Source organism: Desmodus rotundus, chromosome 7, assembly GCF_022682495.2.
Source record: "Desmodus rotundus isolate HL8 chromosome 7, HLdesRot8A.1, whole genome shotgun sequence".
Classification (NCBI taxonomy): domain Eukaryota; kingdom Metazoa; phylum Chordata; class Mammalia; order Chiroptera; family Phyllostomidae; genus Desmodus; species Desmodus rotundus.
In genome coordinates this window covers 114,184,766-114,206,572 of record NC_071393.1, presented here as the reverse complement: position 1 = coordinate 114,206,572, position 21,807 = coordinate 114,184,766, and the positions used below count along the sequence as shown (strand labels likewise).

Genomic DNA, 21,807 nt, shown 5'->3' with positions numbered 1-21,807 from the left:
TAACAAATGCTACTGTAAGGCCTTTATACCAAAGGAGAATATATCTCCATCTGTATTACTGAGGCGATCTTTGAGTTTAAAGAAAAAAAAAATCACATAATGGTAAAGTATTCAATACCAAGTATGAATAAAACTAACTTCCTGGAATTTTAGAGTTGGAGAACCAGAGGACATGAGAAGAAAACGACATTCATTTATCAGTCCAGGCAGTTTAGGCAGAAAGTTTTGTTGAGCTGTCAACCATCGGTCAACCCTACATAGAGCACGCACACGCACAGAGCACGCACACGCACAGGCAACACTGCAGCACTTCACCAGGCGCCTTACTTTGCGGTAGACTATCATGTTTGGAGTGCTGTCCTCCGGGTCAGCAGTGCCCGCCGCTCTTTGATCCCCGGACCCCTGAGCCATCCTGGAGTCTTCACTTGCACTGCAAAAATACATGAACAGGCCATTAAGACATGCGAGATCATATAAAGAGAACTCCACAATGCAAAGATCTAAGTATCTTTTGGCAGGTGGCATGAAAACAAAACATGATGGAATTTCTTATTTTGCCTCATAAGTTTAAACAGTATTTTTTTAAAAATTAGGGGACGATTGTGGTCTTATTGATCACATACATCCTTCTAATCCCAAAGCAGCATGCTCTTTACTTTTAATCCCAGAACTATGCACTCCAGGGGTAATAATATACCAGGTTTGAGTAATCTCCTGAACACAAATAAAACCACTCATTTTAAGGCTGATTTTACGCTTTACCAAAGCTCATCTTATGATTAATTCTATGCATTAAAATATGAATATTTTATCAGGGAAATGCAAATCAAAACCACAAGGAGATACCACTTCATACCCACTCAGAAGGTTATGGTAATAAAAACAAAACCTCAAATAACAAGCACTGAAAATGACGTGGGTAAATTGGTATCCTTGTATGCTATTGGTGGGAAACGGAAAACCTTTGGTGGTTCCTCACAAAGTTAAACATAGAACCATCATATAACCTGACAATTCCACTCCTAAGAACTGGAAATGGGCATTTAAACAAATACTTGAACATGCCTGCTCACAACAGCACCATTCACAATTGCCAAAATGTGGAAATAACTCAATGTCCATCAACTGGTGAATGGGTAAACACAATATGGCCCATCCCTACAATGGAATATAATTCAGCCACAGAAAATAATAAATCACTGACACATGCTACAGCATAGACTAATCTTGAAAGCACTATGCTGAATAAAAGGAGCTAGAGACAAAAGATCACTGCAATTGACTGAATGTTTATGTCCCCTCAAAGCTCACATGTTGAAATCCTAACCCCTAATGTAATGGTATTACGAGGTAGAAGCTTTGGGAAGTGATTAGTGCCTTTACAAAAGAGATCCCAGAGAGATGGTTAGGAGTGAGCAAGCCATTCATGAACCAGGAAGCAGGCCCTCACAAGACACCAAATCTGCCCAAGTCTTGGTCTTGAACATTCCAGCCTCTAGAATAGTGAGAAATAAATTTCTGTTGTTTATAAGATGCCCAGTCCATGGTATTTTATTACAGCAGCCTGAATGGACTAAAACAGGGACATATTATGGGATTCCATTGACATGAAATATCTAGAATAGGGAAATCTATAGAGACAGACAGCAGATTTGTAGTTACAAGCAGCTGGGGAGAGAAGATTGGGGATACTGCTTAATGGAAATGGGGTCTCCTTTGCAGATAATCAAGACATTTTCAACTAGACAGAGGTGATGGCTTCAGAGAACTCTGTGAATGCACTAAGTGCTCTGAAATGTGTGATTTAAAATGGTTAATTTTATGAGCGCTGTTATGAATACAGGGGGTGGGCTATGATAAAGGCAGTCATAACAGAAGAGAGGCGACTAAGATGCAAAATAAAAACTCACACATTTGTGAATTTCACCTCGATTAAGAAAAATGATTATTTTTAATTTGACCTTTTAAAATGCCTAAAAAGACAGCAGTGAGGCAACATACGGAATGAGAACATACAATGAGAACATACGGAATTTTCGAGTAAAGAAGCCAGTTCAATTCTTGGTATGACAATATATTTGCTGGGTGACCTGAAGCAAATTAAATAACCTGTTGGAAATTGTGTTCCCTATGTTAATTTTATTTTAAAATATATATGTTGAACACTTGCTTTGTACCCAGAACCATGCCAAGGCACCTCTGTCTACATTGCTTTCATCAGTAAAATGTGAATTTTACTGACTACTCACAGGTAAGAGTTAAGTAATCTGAATGTAAAAGTATCATATAAAGCTATAAAAGTCCTATACAAATGTTATCACTAATCTAAGAACCTGCTTGGGTTATTTGCACAAAATTCACAGGCTTTTCATCAAAGAAACTTTTATAAATACCATACTTGACAGAAAAGGCCATAACAATTTTTTTATTAGAAAATAAGTTGGTACCAAAGGTCATTCCATAAAAATAAGTTTGGGCAAATAATGAGGAAGAGATGGGAATTCGTGATTTATTTAATTACCCAAAGTATCCCATTTGTATCCTGTTGTTTGCTTTCTTCATCCTTTATGAATTAGGATGCATTTTAAAAGCTAGATTACATGAAGCAATAAAGAGCATCATTCTATCATCTCTACTCATGGCCATATCAGTATTTCTATGGATATAGTGATTATTATTCTAATCAGTGGCTTTTAAAGTTAAATGAAGAACACACTATTTTATTCATACTTATTTACCTACTCCTTTGCCTTAGATAGAATATGACTGTGCATGACAAACAAAAATTGAGTCCATTTATGTATGCTCATTTGTCTATGTAACAGAGGCATTTTGAGCTCCTGTTGCTTTATTTTAAAATGAACACTTCCACTTTAATGAGTATATTATCTTCCACCTAGAAAACTGTGTTGCGACAGTAAGGCTGGAAGTGACCTAGAAACAATCCTGTCAGCGCTCCCTTTGCCTGTCCCAGACTCTCCTCCCTGCCCCCACCAGCGGCCCGTCTGTGTGTGAAACAGGCTGACGTCCCGGGCTCTGGACTTTAGACGGCTGAGTGAGTGCAGCCAGGAACTTCAGTGAGTCTAGTATGCAGGAGACAAGCTTCCGTTTTTCATTGCTCCATCAACTCACTTTGAAACTCAAGCAAGTCATTTACTTTTCCTGCGTCTAGAAAGAATCACTTCTAAAACACTTTCTAACCCTAAGTCAGCACTTGTTAGGAAGAACAGGATGCAAAACCTACATAGGTAAAGATGTTCTGAATAAATTCATTGACAACAAAGCTGGAGTTCATGAAATTAAAGTAATAGATTTTCATTCATTACAACATAGTATAAAATATTTATTTTTAAATGACGTACAATAGGAATAGGAGTATTTTAATTGAGTGGTAGAGAAAAACAAAACCTTCATGTTACTTATGTATCCTCCATGTATGTACACACAGTAAATAATTCAGGGACTTTGGTTTTAATAACTAAAGAATTTGAGTGTTTCTCTGAAAACACACATTTCAATGGAAAGGAAACATGTTCATATTCTTTTCCTATAATGGCGTACAGCCAACAAAAGAGGAAAACTGAAAACGTGTTAAGATATGCGTTTCTTAACCTCCAGGAAGAGACAAGCTGGGTTAGTGGTTACAAGCTGGCTTCTGTCCTCAGGCAGATCTACGTCTGGACCCCGGCTCCACCACCTACCAGCTGAGCGATCTGGGGCAAGTTACTTCACCTCTCTGTGCCTTTGTTTCCTTACCTGTCACAAACCTCGGTCCCAGCATAGTAGAAAGCCTTCTGGACCAGGAGGCCTGGTTCCCCCACCTGATCGGCAACTAAATAGCTGTTGGAACCAAGTCAAGCCACACAGCTCCTCTGCACCCCAACTGGATGGTAGCTGTAAAACCCAACACCATTAGTATTCCCTCCAGTTCTGACCTAGAGCTCAGAACTTCAAACTTCTAAATTTCCTTCAAAGACTCGCCAGAATATTCCATGCCATCTCTCTGCCATCATCGCTGCCTACATCCTAGCCCAACGCCTCTATTCATGACAGCACTCATGTGGAACTTTACAAAAAATCACAGAACTGGGGGTAAGCTTTCTGTCCCAGACTTAGCATTCCTCCCCTTGAAGCAACTCCTGTAATACCATCACCCACCACTAGGTGCCATAGGACTCAACACTTATTCTTGGAGCAAACAGAGCATCCACGCACAAGGCTCCATGCTAGGCCCTGGAGATGTAAAGATAAATCAGACACTGATGCTCTTATTAAAGTGTCCAGAGTCCAGGAGGGGTGACAGACATGTCCACAAAAGCAGGACATTGTAATGTGTGGTGTTCAGTTATGATAATACAGAACAGGAGGAGGGGGCAATTGAGATCAGGGCAGAAGGACCAAGAGGAGTCTGGGGGAGGCAGAAGAAGACACTCGAGCCTAGGTGACAACAGAGGCATGGACATCTGAAGACCCAGAAGTGGACACTCGAGAAAAAAAAATGGGAATGATCTGATCTCAAGGACGTTAAATAGGAGAACAGCCAAATGCGGGGAGTGAAATAGCAGGGATTCCCACCCCTCTGGATTCATGACTTGGTTTCCTTGGTCATCGGGGGTCTCCTTCACCAGCAAGCCAGTTCGGCCTGGGCAGAATCTATCCCTGGCACCTAGAACAGGGCCTGGAACATAGCTGTTACTCAAATATTTTTGAATAAATGACAGAACTGATAAGATTATACCAAGATGCAAGTGTACTCCTTGTGGAACACTCATCTAGATAATAAGGCATTAACACTGCCCAATAAAGAAGACTCTTTCTCAACAAAGACCTATGGATGGAATCACACGTGAAGGTCTTCCCCAGGGTTTATTGATAATGGCTCAGCTCTGAGCTCAGGAATCCACTTTTGGAACCCATGGGCAATTTAGTGAAGAAGGAATATGTGGGAGGCTGGGAAGTGTGGTGAGGTGAGACCCTTTGAATAACAGAACAACTGAGCATCTCTGACTCAAACTCTGATTAATAAATCTTCTGAAAGTCGGAACTGCAATTTACTCCAAACTTCTGCTGCATTTGTGGCTCACAGTTCTAACAAATGCCAGGTGTTTTCCTTTGTAATGACAGCCTCTCTATAGCAATCAAAGCCTGGGGTCCAGCAGACAGCAATGCTGAGCAGAGCAGGTAGGAAAGGCCCAATGATGTGCAAAAGGAAGGGGCTCTGCAGTCAAACCGGAAATTGCATCTCAGCTCTGGTCACACCAAGGCCACACCCCAAGCATAAACTTCCAGCTCTTCACCTGGAAGATGAGAACCCTCTACTTTGCAGGGCTGCTTTTGAAGAGATAATAAAATAAACCATATAAACTCTCTAGCAAAAGATGAATGTAGAAATGGACCAGCAGTCTTACTCTCTGCCAAGTGTTTGGCCAAGTGAAATTCCCAGGCCACCTGCACCAGAATCTCTGGAGAAGCCCTTCCCCACCCTCAGGTATTCTGACTGGGTACATACAAGATAAAGCCAACAGGTGAGCTCCTCAGGTAATCTTGATGCTCACCTAAGAGAGAGACCACTACAATTATACTACAATGCCACTAAAATCGTTGTCACATGCAGCTAAAAGCCTTAAGATGTCACTCCTACTGCCCAGCCCTCAAAACTCTATTCAGGGAAATATCTTGTAGGAGAGGTAATCAAGTGCTGACTGTAACACAGTCTGAATATTTATGCTGCCAAATAAGAATTCTGTTGACGTTATTTCCTCTCCCCTGTCTACATCAAATTCACATTGTTTGCCTCAGCCCATTAAAACTCAATGGATTTTTTTCTGACATTAGCAATGTTAAGCACTTCAGAAGAAAAATTTACAATATGTGTGCTAGCTCAGTAGTACAAGCTTGTTTATATAGTTCTAATCTAACTGAGTGGGCAGGAACCTCAAGGGGGAAGAAGGAAGAAAACAGCTATAAAGAACAAATAACTCTTCCTGTTATAGCAGGGACTACCTACTTGACATTTCCTATATATTCAAATGTTCAGATGTTCAATGACAGATTGAGTATCTGTTTCAGGTAATGCACCAAAGATCTTAAAGCAAGGTGACCAAGCTCAACCCCCAGGGGCCAATTTTGGTGGCAATGCCAGGCACCCAGTATTTTACTGGGATATAACTGCTTGATCATTTCAGGACTTCAGTTAGAATTCAGTGGTTCCCAAAAGCTGATCCAAGGACCTGAAGCAAACTAGCAGCCTCAAAATCACCTGGGGGAGATTCTAAAGGTACATGTTCCTGGTTCCCATGCTCCAGAAATCCTAATCCAGTTGACCTAGCGTGGTCCCCAGAGATTTATGATTTAAATGTTCCCCAGCTGATTTGGAAGCGCAGGCAACTTTGGGAACCACTGACCTAGATTCCATGGAGCCCGCCTTCTCTTCACCTGGTCCCTCTCTCCAGTCCCAGGTTGCAGCCATGCTGAGGTAGGGCTCCTTTAACTTCCACTGCATTTAGGCAAAAATTCAATGTAATGAATAAAGCAAGGGTCATGGCATCAAAGAGCTGGCTCTCAATCCTGGCCATTCACTTTAGTGCCGTGTGACCGTGAGCAACTCACTGCCATGCTCATTTATATCGATGGTTCTCAGCCTTGCCTGCTCGTCAGAAGCAGCTGGGCGGTGCTTCAGTGAAGTTTGAAGGGACTGTAGCAAGTGGATGTTATTGTTCCCACCCTACAGATAAGGAAATTGAGGTTCCAGAACATGGGTTACTTGCCCAAAGTAACACAGCTTGCCAGTCAGGAAACTAAAATTCAAACTCAGGGCTGACTCCAGCGCCCACAGACTTTGCAATCTGTTGGCCTTGGTCTCCAGTAAAATCATCTATATAAAGAATTTAAAACAAAATTGTGTAAATACACAAAATTTAAGTATATACCTAACTGTAAAATGCTTAGCACGTAGTAGGTACTACTGGTACATAGTAGGTCCTCAACTCCTTTGTGGACCTATAAACATATAAATAAGACATATAAATAAACACAATCTTCTCTGGGTTGCCAACAGCTGCTTGACAGCCTAAACAAGCTAATCTATCAAAGCCACTAATAAAGAAAAACATTTTTGCATTCACTATATTAAACAGTAATCCTAAAAATTAAGCTGGGAGAGAGAAGGAGAAAGTTCTTCACATAACAGGATGGGCTTGGCCATGGGATGCACCTCCCAGTCCTCTTAACGCAATCGCTGCTTGAAGTTCAGGTCCACCCAGGCATCTCCTCTTACCAGGGCTCTGAGCCCCACACTGCTGTGTACACCCTCAGACCCTGCCAACTCCCCACCGGCTCCTCCTGCCTTTTGAACTCTTCTTTTGTATACAGTATGCCCCCTGTGGCCTTCTGCCTTCTCTTTGAACTTTGACCTTCTGTGACCTTAATGGAAAACTGGCTTCACCCAAACTCATCCCCCCTGCAGACCTTTGTTCTCACCCCATATATCTCAAGACTAGAAAAGAAAGGAAAGCATCCTCCCAGCTGTCCATTGTTGTTTTAAATTACTTCCCTCCCACCCTCCTATGCAGGTCCCTGCTCTTGTGCCGCTCAGATCACAAGGCTACGCCCCTTCCTACCCGTGGTCACTGCTGTGGCCCACCTCCCTCCTGCTTATGCCTGTTCATTCCCCGAAGACAGGGTTCTGGTTGCAGTTCTCAGAGGTTTACTCTACTCCTTAGTCAACTTCAGGGACGGTAAAGTCAGAATCAAAGACCTAATTGAAAGCCTGGTTCCTCCATCCTGTTTATTTCCTCACCTGAGCTCTTTGCCTTCACGCCCCCTCCCCGGTTGCCGCCCCCCCCCCCCCTCGGCCACCGCCTCACACAGCCACGTGCTGAACCTCATCATCACCAGTGCCTACCTACCCCCTCCCCACTGTACAGCTCAATTACTCTACTTTCACTGCAAACACTCTTCAAATTCAGACAGTCAACCTACAACTTTTAAAATTTTTTTCTTCTCTCACTGGCTCATTATAGTCAATCACTCACTCGCTCCCTTGCAAACAGCCTTCACTCCCTCACCTCCCCCTTTCTGTGTCACGTATCCGGCAGGTCTCAGCATTGACGGAACCACACAATTCCACACAGTACCTGAATATCCAAGTTCACATCTAAGTAGTCGAACACTTTGGGGGGTAGGGGGGGTGGGTAGGGGTAAGGAGGAAATCACACAACCAGGCTGACTAGTGGCATTTTAAATTCATGAGCACAAACTTTAAATGAGTTCATCAATACTGCTCACCAAATCAAAAATGTTTTCCTACCAAGTTTGATTTTCTTTTCTGGACCGGTTATCTCATATCTTTTGCTTGTTCAAACTTTGCACACAGTCTCAGCTGATGGGGTCACTTCAAACTTCACTGAAGAAATGGGAGCCAGCAGAAGGCAAGTCTCCTGGGACACCCTCACCTAAACCACCCTGTCCTTGGTCTTCCCTCCTATTGCAATGGAGGTGGTGTTGCTGCATTTACTAAAGAAAAGTTGCTCCACTTTTGCTCTTCATTGGAAGGTTATAGCACAATTCTCCTCCCTCACTCTACCACCACACCAATGGGGCTCTAGTTCAACACAGTGAATTACTGCAGAAAGACCTCCAAAACCCAAATTCTCTGAGGAGTACTTAGGAAACTGAAGTCAAGAGAGGAGACTAAAACAGGGGAGTTTTAAGCTTCTGGCACCTACACCTACAGCAAACATTAAACACAGCCCAACTCCTGGCCAAATTAAATAAAAGCCCACACTGAAGGCCTTGTTATCTCAGCTCCTGTTATCTGACACATCATGTTTGGCTTTCATGCAGTTGTCAGAGCCAGATAGGACACAATGTCGCAGTTATCAGAAGGAAATTCAGTGGCCAGGTGGCTCAGTCTGTTGAAGCCTTGTCCCACACACTAAAAGGTTGTGGGTTTGATTCCTGGGCAGGGCACATACCTAGGTTGCAGGTTCGATTCCTGGTCCCTGGTCGGGGTGCATATGGGAGGCAACCGACTGATGTTTCTCTCGCATCAATGTTTCTCTCTCACATTGATGTTTTTCTTTTTCTTTCTCCCCCTCTCCCTCTCTCACTCTCAATCAATAAACATATCCTTAGGTAAAGATTTGAAAAAATGAGAAAGGAAATTCAAAATAACTATGATTAAATATGTTAAAGGCTATAATGGGAAAAGTATATGGTAATTAAAACAGAGAGACAGAAACTCTCTCTTTTTTTTTAAAGAAATCCTTAAAAAGGGAAATGCCAGAAGTCAAAAACACTGTGACCAATTAAGAATGCTCACTGGCAGACTCAAAATGGCCAAGGAATCAGTGAATTTTAATGAAGCTCAATATAAACTTTACAAATGAGAGAGAAAAAGAATTTTTAAAACATGGAACAGAACATCCAAGAATTATGGTACAATATCAAAGATGTAACTAACCGAAGTGTAATTGGAATAGCAGGAGAAGAAAGAGAAAAAGCAGTAAAAGACTTATTCGAAGGAATAATGACTGACAGCTTTGGAAAGTGAATGGCATACACCCAACCATAGATCCAGGCAGATCAGAAAATACCAATAAGGTTAAAAAAAAGAAAAAACACTGCAGAAAATCAAAGACAAAGAGAAAATCTTGAAAGAAACCAGAGTGAAAGTGGACTGAAATACTGGAAATGTTGAAAGAAAAACCCACAAGCCTAGAATTCTGTATCTAGTGAAATTATCCCTTGAAAGTGAAGGAAAAATAACTTTCTCAGACAAACAAAAACTGAGTCAGTTCACCAGCAAATTTGCCCGGCAAGAATGCTAAAAAAGAAGTTCTTCAGGCAGGATTTCTGTTATATAGGTCAGAAACTTGGGTCTACAAAAAGGAAGAAGAAGCATCAAGGAAGAAACAAAGGAAAAATAAAAGCTATTATTTACTATTTCTTAATTAATCTAAGAGAAAGTAGTAAGACTCTTTGGGGCAATGTTCATGGGAAAGAAAAAATAATGTTTTTTTTTTAAAGACGACTATATCAACGTCTAACACAGAGTTCCAGAATCACTCTTGGACGTCATTGGTTCAAGGTTGCAAACTGGAGCCTGAGGGACAAACCTAGCCTGCTGCCTGCTTTTGTACGACCTATGAGCTACGAATGTCTTTACATTTTTAAATTGTTGAAAAAAGTTGAAAGAAGAATAGTGTTTATAACACAAGAAAACTGCATAACAGTCAAATTTCTGTGTCCATAAAGTTTTATAAATAACCCCCGTTTGTTTGCTCACTGTCTGTGACTGCTTTCATGCTACAACGGCAGAGTTGTGTGGTTCTAACAGAGACCATATGGCCTACAGAGCTCAAAATATTTACTATTTCGTCCTTTACATAAAAGGTTCTGTGAAAATGAAAGCAGAAATATGTTTAAAAAATGATTTTGTGTTTCCTGCACAAGCCCAATCACTTAATTTTTCAGAGGATAACACTAAGGCCTGGAGAGACTGAGTTATAGTCTAATGTCATCTTGCTAGTCAGGAATAGCACCAGAATTAGAATGTGGGTCTTGAGATCCTAAATGCCTCTCCTCTCACATGAGGGAACTTACATTTTGTAAGTATGGGTTCTAAGATTATACTGTCTAACTAGTACTACTGACTCTAGGGACTGCAGAAGTAACATTTTATTATTCTTTTCTTTTACATGAAAGCTTGTGCGATTGCTGGAGAAGATGTAGGAGTGACAGAGAAGCTTTGCCAGTTTTTATACACGAGACGGGCATGACTAAGAGGTAAAGAGGATGACGTGTTCCCAGGACCCACGAAGAAAGGCACTCCTCTTGGCTTTTTTTAAAAAGAATGTCAGTTTTATTCCTTGGAATTTTGTTGTTTTCTGCCTTCATTTTTAAAAGAACAGGTAAAAACAGTATCTTTTTCCCCTAAACCTAGGCATTTAAATACCAGTGCATCTCTGCTATGATCCATGAGGCATGCGCTTGGAGCAGCAACAGTAGGCTTTTCCTCTGCTGCAGACAGCAGACGACAACAAAAAATATATTCATAAAGCTCATCAGGCACACGCAATATTGGTCAAAAAATAACAAGTGAATAGGTCTGAGGGTCTTTTGTTACAGTTTTGTTACAGTTTTACTCTACATGTTATGTAGATGGAAGACAAATATAGTATAATTACAATGTACTACTTCCTGCAATGAGGGTCTAACTTACAAGAGAACAACCCTCAAGAATTAGAAAAGCTTGATACAGTTTTAAAAAGAGAGCTCCCTAGGCAATGAGTACATATGGGACCAAGATCCAAGAGAAAAGGAGGAAAAAGGAGGTGAGCCAGACATCCCAAGCAAATGTTGCTTTAACCATTTGGTCAAATTCAACATGTGTTCATGAAAATATTAGTGGATTTTGAGTGTAAGAGAACTGCTTAATCTGATAAAGGATATGCATAAAACACAGCTACCATAATATTTAATAGTTGCACTTTGAAAACCTTCCCACTGAGATTAGCAATGAGACAAGGATGCTCACTATGACCACTTCTATTCACCATTATGTTAGAGGTCTTGGCCAATGCAACATGCAAGAAAATGAAATAAAAGGCACAGTTATTGCAAAGGGGAAAGTAAACACTGTTTTGCTAGTAATTTGATTGCATGCATGGAAAATCCATAATAACCTACATGGAGCTATGAGAATTAATAAGTGTACTTAGCAAAATCACTGGATATAAGGTCAATATATAAAAATGTATACACCCATTACAAACCAACGAAAATGATGTTTTTAAAAGATACCATTTGTAATAGTATAAGATAACTTTAAATACTAGAAATATATCTCAATAAAGGTTTACAATACCTTTAGAACATAGAGTAATACAAAGCACTAACAGAAATGAAAGATCTAAATACATGAAGTGATATAGCATATTAATGAATTGAAATAACCAACATTCTAAAGACATTAATTTGGGCTAGAGACTTAAGGCAGTCCCAATCAAAATCCCATCAAGAGATAATTTTAAAATTTATATAGTAAAAAAAATGGCTAAGAATAACCAAGCTATTCTTAAATAAGAACATAGCTGGAGGACATACACTGGGTATCGAGACACTATTAAGCTATATTAATTAAGACAGTGTGGCATTAATATAATAGGCAAATTGAACAATGAAAGGGGCTAGAAAGCAGAGAGAGACCCACATATAAATAACCACCTGATTTATAACAAAGGTGACATTTCAAAACAGTGGATAAGAAGAGATTTTTCAATAAGTAATGCTGGGTTAATTGTACCTGTGTAAGAATAAAATAAATACGGATCTCCTCTTTATGCCATAGATAAAAATCAACCTCAGGTGAGTTCATTTACCTAAAGATAAAAGGCAAAACAAAAGGGTTTTTGAAAATTAGGAGAAGAGCTTCATGGCCTTGGGGTAGGCAAAAATTTCTTAAGCAGGCACAGAGAAAAATAACCATAAAGGAAGAGGCAGATGAATCGGATTACATTAAAAGTAATATCTATTCATCAAAAGAGAGTCAAATGTCAAACCTCAGGATAGGAAAAGCTATTTTAAGTACACGTGACTGGTAGAAATATTTGTATTAAAAAAGAAAATTCCTGCAAATCATTAAGAAAAAGATAGACAATCCGATTGAAAAAAAAAGGAAATGAACTTGTATAGGGACTACAAAAGATTAATAAAGATGACAAAAAAACATTAAAAAGGCACATAATCATCAGTCACTAGGGCAAACTGAAACCACAATGAGACACCACTACACACCCAACATAATGGCTAAAATTGAAAAGTTTGACAATCCCAAGTGTTGACAAGTATGTAGAGAAATTGAAATACTCATCAACTAATGACAGGAGTATAAATTGATACACCACTTAGGAAAACTCGTTGTAAGGACCTACCTACCAAAGTTGAACATATGTACTCCAAGTCCCAGCAATCCAGCCTTGGTAAATATAAAACAAAAATGTATTTATATGTGCACCAAAAGACACATACAAAAACGTTTATAGCAATGTTATTCACAGGAGCCTTAAACTAACTGGAAATGTCCCAAATGCCTATCTACAGTACATGAATAAACAGTTTGTGAAGTATCACAAAGTGGATTGCTATATAGCAATAAAAACAATACACTACTGCTATACATCACAACATGGGTGAGTCTCTCAAACAATGTTTTGCATGAAAAGCTCCAAAAAATAATATATACATATATATAATTCCATAGGTATTTCATGTATTTCAAAAATGAGAATATACAGTGATAGAAATCAGGTTAGTAGTCACAGTGGAGAAAGAGAGTGTGTAGTTACTGGGAGGGTGCATGAGGTAGTTTCTGACAGAATGGTAATATTCTGAAAGAATGGATGTATATAGTATTTAAAATTCATTAAGCTGCCCTGGCTGGTGTGGCTCAGTGGATTGAGTGCCAGCCTGCAAACCAAAGGGTCGCTGGTTTGATTCCCAGTCAGGGCATGTGCCTGGGTTGCAGGCCAGGTCCCCAGTAGGGGGCGTGTGAGAGGCAACCATAGACTGATGTTCTCTCCCTCTTTTTTTCTTTCCCTTCTCCTCTCTCTTAAAATAAATAAAATGTTTAAAATAAAAAAAAATGCATTAAGCAATGATTCATGTACTTTCCTGTAAATATGTTGTATAATAGAATTCTATGTTTAAAAAACTAATAGCGCAAATATTCTGGAAGAAGGATACAGCATCTCTTGTTTGCAAGGTGGCACTTCAGCCATCTCAGAAAGAGCAATGCAAAAAATTATACAGCTGCAGGCATATGGTCACAGGGATGGTGGAACAGCCAGAGATTGCGTCTGTCTCCACTATACGCACTCACCCTGATGCTTGTGCACAGATCAGAGGCAACAATCACTGAATGAGAGAACTGGTATAGAAGTGAAAGGGTATTAGAAACACACCATTGGAGGAATGCCTCATATTATCCAGAAGCTTTATTTTGATAATAAAAGTCTTCTAACTCTTATAAAATACTTCAGAGTGGTTAAAATACTCTACATTCATTCTTAATAACTTTCCACTGCCCAGCAAATAAAGCCCAAAGTCCTTCAGCCAGTTTAGGAGATGGACACAGTTACTATTTGTTTTGCTCTCAAATATGCTCCTCTGATAGGGAGGGGTGGGACTGTGAACTATCTTGGACAGAGTATGCTGTACCACTGGATACACTGATTGGATTGAGGTAGGCATCTGACTCTAATCAGGACTAATCAGGGTCCTTCTCAGAGACTGAGATAAGGACACTATAGTAAAAAACATCCCATCCCTGTGTTGAAACGATGTAACAGTGGAGATATTAATGACCATATACTTTTTCTCTAGTGTAGGGAAGGAGGAAATCAAGATGATGAGATATCAAGTAAGAGTGCTGAGATATCATTTAAGTCCCTGGATACAGCCATGCCTGAATTCCCAGATATATGAGTCAGATAAACTCCTTCCTGCTTGAGTTGATTTGAATTTTGCTTTAGTTCAGTTTTTTTAACCCACATACAAGAAAGCCCCGAATCACCACCACCAGTACCACCACCACCACCATCATCATCATCACCATTTTGTGGCACTTAAGTCCCTCAATAAACTGACCCTAATTTGCATTTCTAGTCCTGTCAATCACTGTTCGTCACATAACTAACAACATGACCAATCTCAACCACAGGAAACTCTCCCCGCCCCATGAATTCCCAGTAAGCAAAGCAACTTAAACTAATCTACTTCCAATTATACTTTTGAGAGCCCACTGGTTGCTCTGGTTAAAGAAAATTAGAAAATATAAGAAACTGGGGATTAAACAGATTTTTTAAGTGGGGGAGGGGGTTGTAAGGGAAATAGGAGGGAAGGACAGTGGTTTTTGCAGAGATGCTTTTGAAAGCTAAAGGAAGCCAAAGAAACAAAAATCTGGAATTGATAGAACACTGACATGAAGCTAAACACCCTGAGCTTGTGGTGAGATGTCTGAGAGCTCCTTCATCAGCCAGCAAGAATGTTATATAAAGTGTATCCCAAGATTTATCCACCTCGCCCTTGAGCCATGGGAAGATCCAGGCATCGGTGGTCAACCTCTCCATCTGAAACTCTAAAAGGCATTCACTGAACATCTGGGCATGGGAATTGTGCACTGACTGTAATAGAGCAAAACCACCAAAAGTATTTCACTGCAGGGGAGTGATATCCTGAAAAACAGTAAGAAGTAACTGGCAATTCATTGTGGCACATCCTCTATTATCAACAAAAGGTGAGGTAAATGCCACTCATAATCGACTTTGTTTTCTCATTTTGTTCTTTCAGTAAACATATTTATTAAACAGTTTTGCTTGCAACATACATTTCGCCCATCCCTGTTTGCCCTTTAATTTTAAGTTCATCAACAGACTTCTCCTGCCTGAAACATTTCTAAGGACCTGACTCTCAGTAGGAGGTATTAAAAATTCTTTGTACCTCTCTCCTATTACTTACACTAAGGTGCTTCAAGCACACTCTTGCCACCAAAACCATTGGTCCTACAGTGTCCAACTCATCCATTCAACCTCTTCAGTGAAATCTCTCAGTGGGAAGTCGCCCCTCCCTCATTCCATCTCCATGTGCCTGTCCTACCACATTCTGCTTCTCCATCTTTTCCCCCTACATAATTTTAAACTTCTTGATAACAGCCATATCTGATCATCATTATCAAGAGAAGTTCTTTGGACTTACTACCAATGTGCATAAGCAGAGCGAGGAGCAGGGAAGAGCACTGGAGACCTTAGACCAATGGGTGACCTGGGGTAGGAACCCCCGCCACTCTCCCCGCTACCCCCAGACTGAGAGTGGACTAAACCAGAGATGTTCAGGAACACTGTCTCTCTCAGTAATGCCTTCAAAGCAATCACAGTTTCTCAGCCCTCTTCTGCACCGGGGGAGAACGCAGACCAGGAGTGTGAAGCTTGTCTAAAGCCACACGCCCCTGGTTAGGGGCAGAAACTACCAGCCAAGCCCCTAAACTACCTGCCATTCTGAAAGTTAAAGTGCCTTCCCCTAAAGAAATATAAAATACAATAAATATACTTATTCTTTCTTTGTGAATGCATACTTTCTATTTTGGCCAGCTGCTGAATCAGTCTTTGTTTTAGGACACATGGCCTGCAAAATAATAAAATGGCATCTTCCTGCTTGGTCTGAAATCTGAACACAGTAGCATGTACATAGCAGCTTTAGAGAAAAATACACTGGACATTTTTTAAAGTTGTCGTCTTTCTTCCACAAGTCACAAAGAGGAAAAAAAAAAAAACCCAGTCAGCTCAAACAAGTGTTTGATTTGGATCGGGCAATATAGATCTACACAACATTGTTCTAATCGGAATCAGTTGCTAACAATTACAACTACATGCCAACAACAAGGGAGCAGTACACTCTTTGCTTTAACTCAGCCCTCCCCCAGCCCTAACGCTGCCCAACCCTGGGATCCAGTGCCTGATGCCACTCATCAGCACATGGGTGGCCTTTGGGCTTTCAGAGAAAAACAAAAGTGTCTCTATACAAAATGGATTAGAGGGTCTCATGTTTCAAACACTTGGTTCTTACTCTGAAAGCAAACAATAATTGGTTTAACAACCAATTATCATCAATACCTCTCACCTGAAAAGCTTGCTGTTCTTCCTCTCTTCAACCATGAAATTTCTATTTCCCAAAGCCTGTCTCTTCCAGATCTGAGTATACAATGTTTTCTCTTTGAATTGAACTGTATTTACTACCTTTGTTATCTATTTGCTATCTAATCTTACAAAATTCCACATATTCTTTTCACTTAGTATCCTTTATTGTTAATTTGTTTGTTTCTATCATTTCCAAGACAACTGAAATGATTTTCTCGAGGGTAGGATTTCTGTCTATTTGCCACCTTGTGGTATATCAGAGACACTCGAGACTTGCGGTCAGATGAGAGCTGAATTTAAATCTTGGTTTCTCTACTCAATAACTACCTAATGTCAGGCAAGTGCTGAACATCTGTTTCAGCTTTGGTTTCTTCATTTGTAAAGTGGGAGTAAAACCACCTAATTCTTCTTAAAAGGGTTTGATTTGCAAAAAGTTTTATAAGTGCTGTTATTTCATAAGATCGGTCCATCGCTATAGGACAGACCCACAGTTTTGTAGCCTGGGCAATTTTTTGGTTAGGAAACCATTTTTTTCTCAAGCATTTACTATGTGTGTGGCTTTGTGTTGGGACAGGATAAAATGATGGTTAAAAAATAGAACAGACCACAGCCCCAAGAGAAACACCAACGATTAATGTATAATTAATTACAAAACAGGATTTGAGATGGATCTAGCAAGGCAGTATCAGGCAAACGAGAATGGGGGTTAAAACCATTTGCACTTTGCATTCACACTTGTACCAGTCCACGCATCCATACTTGTACCCATCTACGTACCTGCACACAGACCAGGCCATACACACACCTACACTGGAAGCAGCCCATGTGTCTGCACCAATACTAGTCCACCCTTCCTCCCATTTCCACCCACCCCTGGCTGCCGCTCTGAAAGTCAGTAACTCAGCAAACGTTTATCCTCTCCTACCATGTGCCTTGCCTGTAAGAGATACAAAGGGCATAGAAAAAAACAGACACGGCCTTGCTCCAGGAGTGGCCCCCGTCTGGCACCGGAGATAGCGATGGAGCCGCAGTCGCTGCGCTTCATGTCTCTTCCTTCCAGTGACAGTGGCCTTGAGGCTCCAGGAAACCCACACATCTTTGGCTACCACCAACTACGACCTTCCCCACTCCTCCCTCTCCACTTAGTTTCTGGGCAACTTGCTTTCTACAGCCTCCTCAAATCCACTGTTACAACCATGGAACAGGTTCTCCCAGGGACTCAGGAGTCCCTCAGAGACAGAAAAAATGCGGGGAACCATTACCCTGAAATCCTTATCTCCCAACAGACTCCTTATGGAGGAAGTCATTGAGAGGATGTGACCGTCGGTTAACTCAAGAGCGAGCTCCCTGCAACTGGAAGCTCCCGTCCCTCCCTGATCTTAGAGTGATCATTCTGCCCACTCTTCCCACAGGGGAGCCATTTTCAAGAACACAGCCTTGACACAATAAGGTGTTGTTGAGACCACTTGGTCAGTGTATGACTGAACCCCGTTAAGGCCTCTATATAAACTTTAAAATAAAATTTTTTAATCTTCACCTGAGGACACGCTCATTGATTTTAGAGAGAGGGAGAGAAACATCAATCGGTTGCCTCTTGCATGGACCCCAACCAGAGACCTGGCCTGCAACCTCGGCCTCTCCGTATAAACTTTTAAGATTCAAGGCGGCAGGAGTGGAAATCTACTGTTCCGGTCGCTCAAGCCTCACAGGTTCCCTTACTTATTACCCCTGCCTCTTACCAATCTGGAGCGGTCTGCCTCTTTCTTTGCCCTCGGTGTATGGGAGCCGGGTTTGGATTTCACCAAGGGAATTCCTGAGGTTGCAAACCAACAACTGATTATTAATATTACTAGGAAAATAGTGTAGTGTGACTGGGTCCTTCTCCTCGAGCTACTATGCCTCTTCGGCCCTGTACACTACACGGTGTACTATTTTCTCCTCGTAGCCACATACACGCAAGGAATATACTTTTATTCCCATTTACAGGTGAGGAAATTGAGGTTCAGAAAGACAACAGGGTTCGAAAGGGCTGTTGTGCTACTTGAAGAGCGATTGATCGCAGTTCTCTGCCACGGCTGGGGGCTGGCCTAGTCTCAGTGCGACACAGGCAACTCGAGTATTTCCGAGGGGGGGGGCACCGCTAGTTCACATTCACTCAGGACACTCGTCTCAGAAGGGTCTGTTTAATGTGCACGTTCCCCTGGGCGAGAAAATAGCATCTTGGGTAGGACAGACACTAGTGAATACGGGGACTTCAAGATGGCTTTTCCTTTGATGGTTTTACCTAAGTGTTCAGAAAGGCCAAGACAGCGAGTCCCCACCACAACTCACTGGAGTAACCTCCATTGCAGGAGCAGCTGCTCGGCTCACACTCAAACACAGGGTCCGGCAGAAGCAACGCCATCGAGCGTGGTTGGCAGGGTGCGTGAATGTCTCGCACGAGATGGACAGCGGTTTGAACATTTCACCTAACGTGTCACATGGTGTGCTTGAGTGTGATAGAGTTATGTTACAGAATTACATGCTTATGATTTTGTGATAAAAGATTTTTATGTAATGAAAAAGGTGTTATTTGCGCTGGACCCTGTATTTACACATTTTTTAAGGTTGACCTATATAAAAATGGCTGACGTGTCTAACACCTAAGTAGAAAGGATGGGTTCACTTTCTAGATACAAAGTAGCCACACAAGGATGACCAAAAGAGGGGTATTTCAGCTTCCTGGACCCTCCTAGCTATACAATGCACTCCCTTAACTTCCTCAGAGAATGGGAAATTAAGTCACCTGTCTCACAGAACGGTTGTGGTGCCCTGATGGGCACTGCTCTGCCGTGTGTGTGTGTGTGTGTGTGTGTGTGTGTGTGTGTGTGTGTGTGTGTAGGGGTGTGGGGGGGTGGTGCCTGCACTCCTGCTTTCTTTAGCTGCTGCTTTGGTAGTTAGAGTAATTAATAGCGAACTTCCTCCCTCTCCCTTTACCGGAGTGTAGATGTGGCAGAAAATGAATTGCCTCAGGGAGGTGCCAGTGAAGCACTGGGTAAGCCTTGTGGTTTGTCACCTCTTAAGCAGGTACTCCGAGTTGTTATTTAACGCACCTCATTAGGTCTAATGTTCACTGTAACCACCAAGTTGTGGGCATTTCTGCTTTTCTTGCAGTTTGAAGAACTTCGTTTCACGACTGATCACTACTCTCATCACAGACTTCATAGTTCCAAATGCTGGATGATGATCTCCCTTCTCTGACCACTTCAGAAAGTTTCTCCCCCGTAGAGAAAAACTGATAGTGATTCAACAAATGCTTACTGAGCGCCACCTGGCAGGCAGGTGCATCGCTGGGCATGGAAGAGGGGGATGCAGAGAAAAACCAAACAGTGGGCTGCCCCAAGGGGCTTACTCGCAGTTCTCTGTGTGGCCCCCTCACAGCAGAGTCGGTGGGGACTGGTTAGAAACGTACATTTTCAGGCTCCCCTCCAGACCCACTGAGCAGAAACTCTGGGGGTGACCCCCCAGCCATCTGTGTTTAAAAAAGCCCACTTCAAACAAAAATTATCCTCAACACACAGAAAAACAACAAATACCGTGTTAGCCTACTGAGCTACATCGGAAACTGTCACGTGCCCTTTGGGGAACCAGAGGCCCAGAGGCCAAAGGCCACGTGAGTTGGTGAAGGGATTGAAACCAAAACTAAGGCCTCCTGCCCAGAATGGCCAATATTCTATTTCCTTTCTGAAGCTTTAATCCCTGAATCTTACGGGGAGTCTCAAGTATTACTGACTCAAAGTGCAAATCTTGCTTTTCAAAGAAAATGGATAAACAGAGGAACTACTCTCTTTGAAAATAAGGACCACTAACAAAAATTAAAACCTGATCTATCAAAACCACCCAGAAAACTAGCAGCAATCTTCTAAACCTTTAGCACATATCCGGATTCCATTTACAGATCTGAAACTTGGGGGTGGGCTCAAGGGAGGGGCAAAAATCCAACGAATAATGTGATCAGAATGAAGTCTGGAAGAAGATCTCGTATGCAAAAATGTCAACAGTGGTTCGCCATCTGTGGGAGAATTGCAAGTAATATTTTTTTCTTCGTAGTTTCCTGGCCATTTCCAAATGCTTATATGTTACTTTGGTAAATAAAAGAAAAAGTAACACTGGGTTTTTTTTGAAATGTTAATCCATATCACTGAACACGAAGGTTTATTTTGTAATTCTATTTCTCTCCATACAGCAGGACAGTGTGTGTGTAGTAATTATTTATATCATGCCATATGTTACAATGAAGATGAAATTCGGTAAATATATTCCTTCCAGCTGGCACTCAAAATGAAGAGGTTAAATGCCTTCCTAGGTTCAAAGCCTCATGAATTAAGACAAGCTAACTGTGAGGCTAAAGGAAAATTAATCCCAGCACTGAGATCTCGGAGGGCATCTCTTTTGAGAAATGTTGATGGGACACAGAGCTCCTTACTCACATCTCCCTGACACTTAACCCCTGGCACAAAACGGAATGTTCAGCAGTTCCTGGCAAAGCCCGAGAAGTCCAGGGGATAAAAGACAGGGGAGATTATCGGAGAAATAAGAAACAGAATGATCCTACTTTCACATTAAATTCTGTCCCTGTGGAGCATCAGACATCCAAAATTACTGGCAAATTCTGTTGTCCTAAATATCCTTCTGGAGGGTAACTGCACTTATTGATCATAGCACAATGCCTACCAATGTCCGATCATGACCCTGGACACCTGAAACCAATATAAAATTGTATGTCAACTGTACCTCAAGTAAAACATGGTTGGTTTTTTTTTTCTTTCACGAGAAATGTTTGTTTATTTAAAATATATCTATGCTGGTTATCTTATTCCACAAATCATTCATAAATAAATAAATAAATAACGGTCTCATTTAAAGAGACGTTTCAACAATAAAAGCACTGTTGTAATGAGTGTTTCTCTTGAAAAGAAAAACTTGCCGCTTGAGGAAAAGCTAGCATTGTTTTACTGAAACTCTCAGGGATAGATCAGTGAATGTTAATTTAAGTTTTTTGAAGGAGACAGAGAAGTAAAGTTAAGAAGCAATGTAATGAATATAAGAAAGGAGATACCAGCCGCTACCTACA

At 41.2% G+C, this 21,807-nt stretch overlaps 1 protein-coding gene across 13 annotated transcripts in view; it reads right to left on the bottom strand.

Moving 5' to 3' along the window:
- RGS6 (regulator of G protein signaling 6) overlaps window positions 1-21,807 on the bottom strand; it is a 464,787-nt gene that overhangs the window by 440,695 nt on the left and 2,285 nt on the right. For all 13 annotated transcript variants that reach the window (XR_011651449.1, XM_045201344.3, XM_053927871.2 and 10 more), the window contains exon 2: window positions 328-430. Coding sequence is in view for 12 of the 13 variants with exons in the window: in XM_045201344.3 (XP_045057279.2) it covers window positions 328-411 (84 nt within the window). In the remaining variant the exon portion in view is untranslated. The remainder of the gene's footprint in view (window positions 1-327; window positions 431-21,807) is intronic.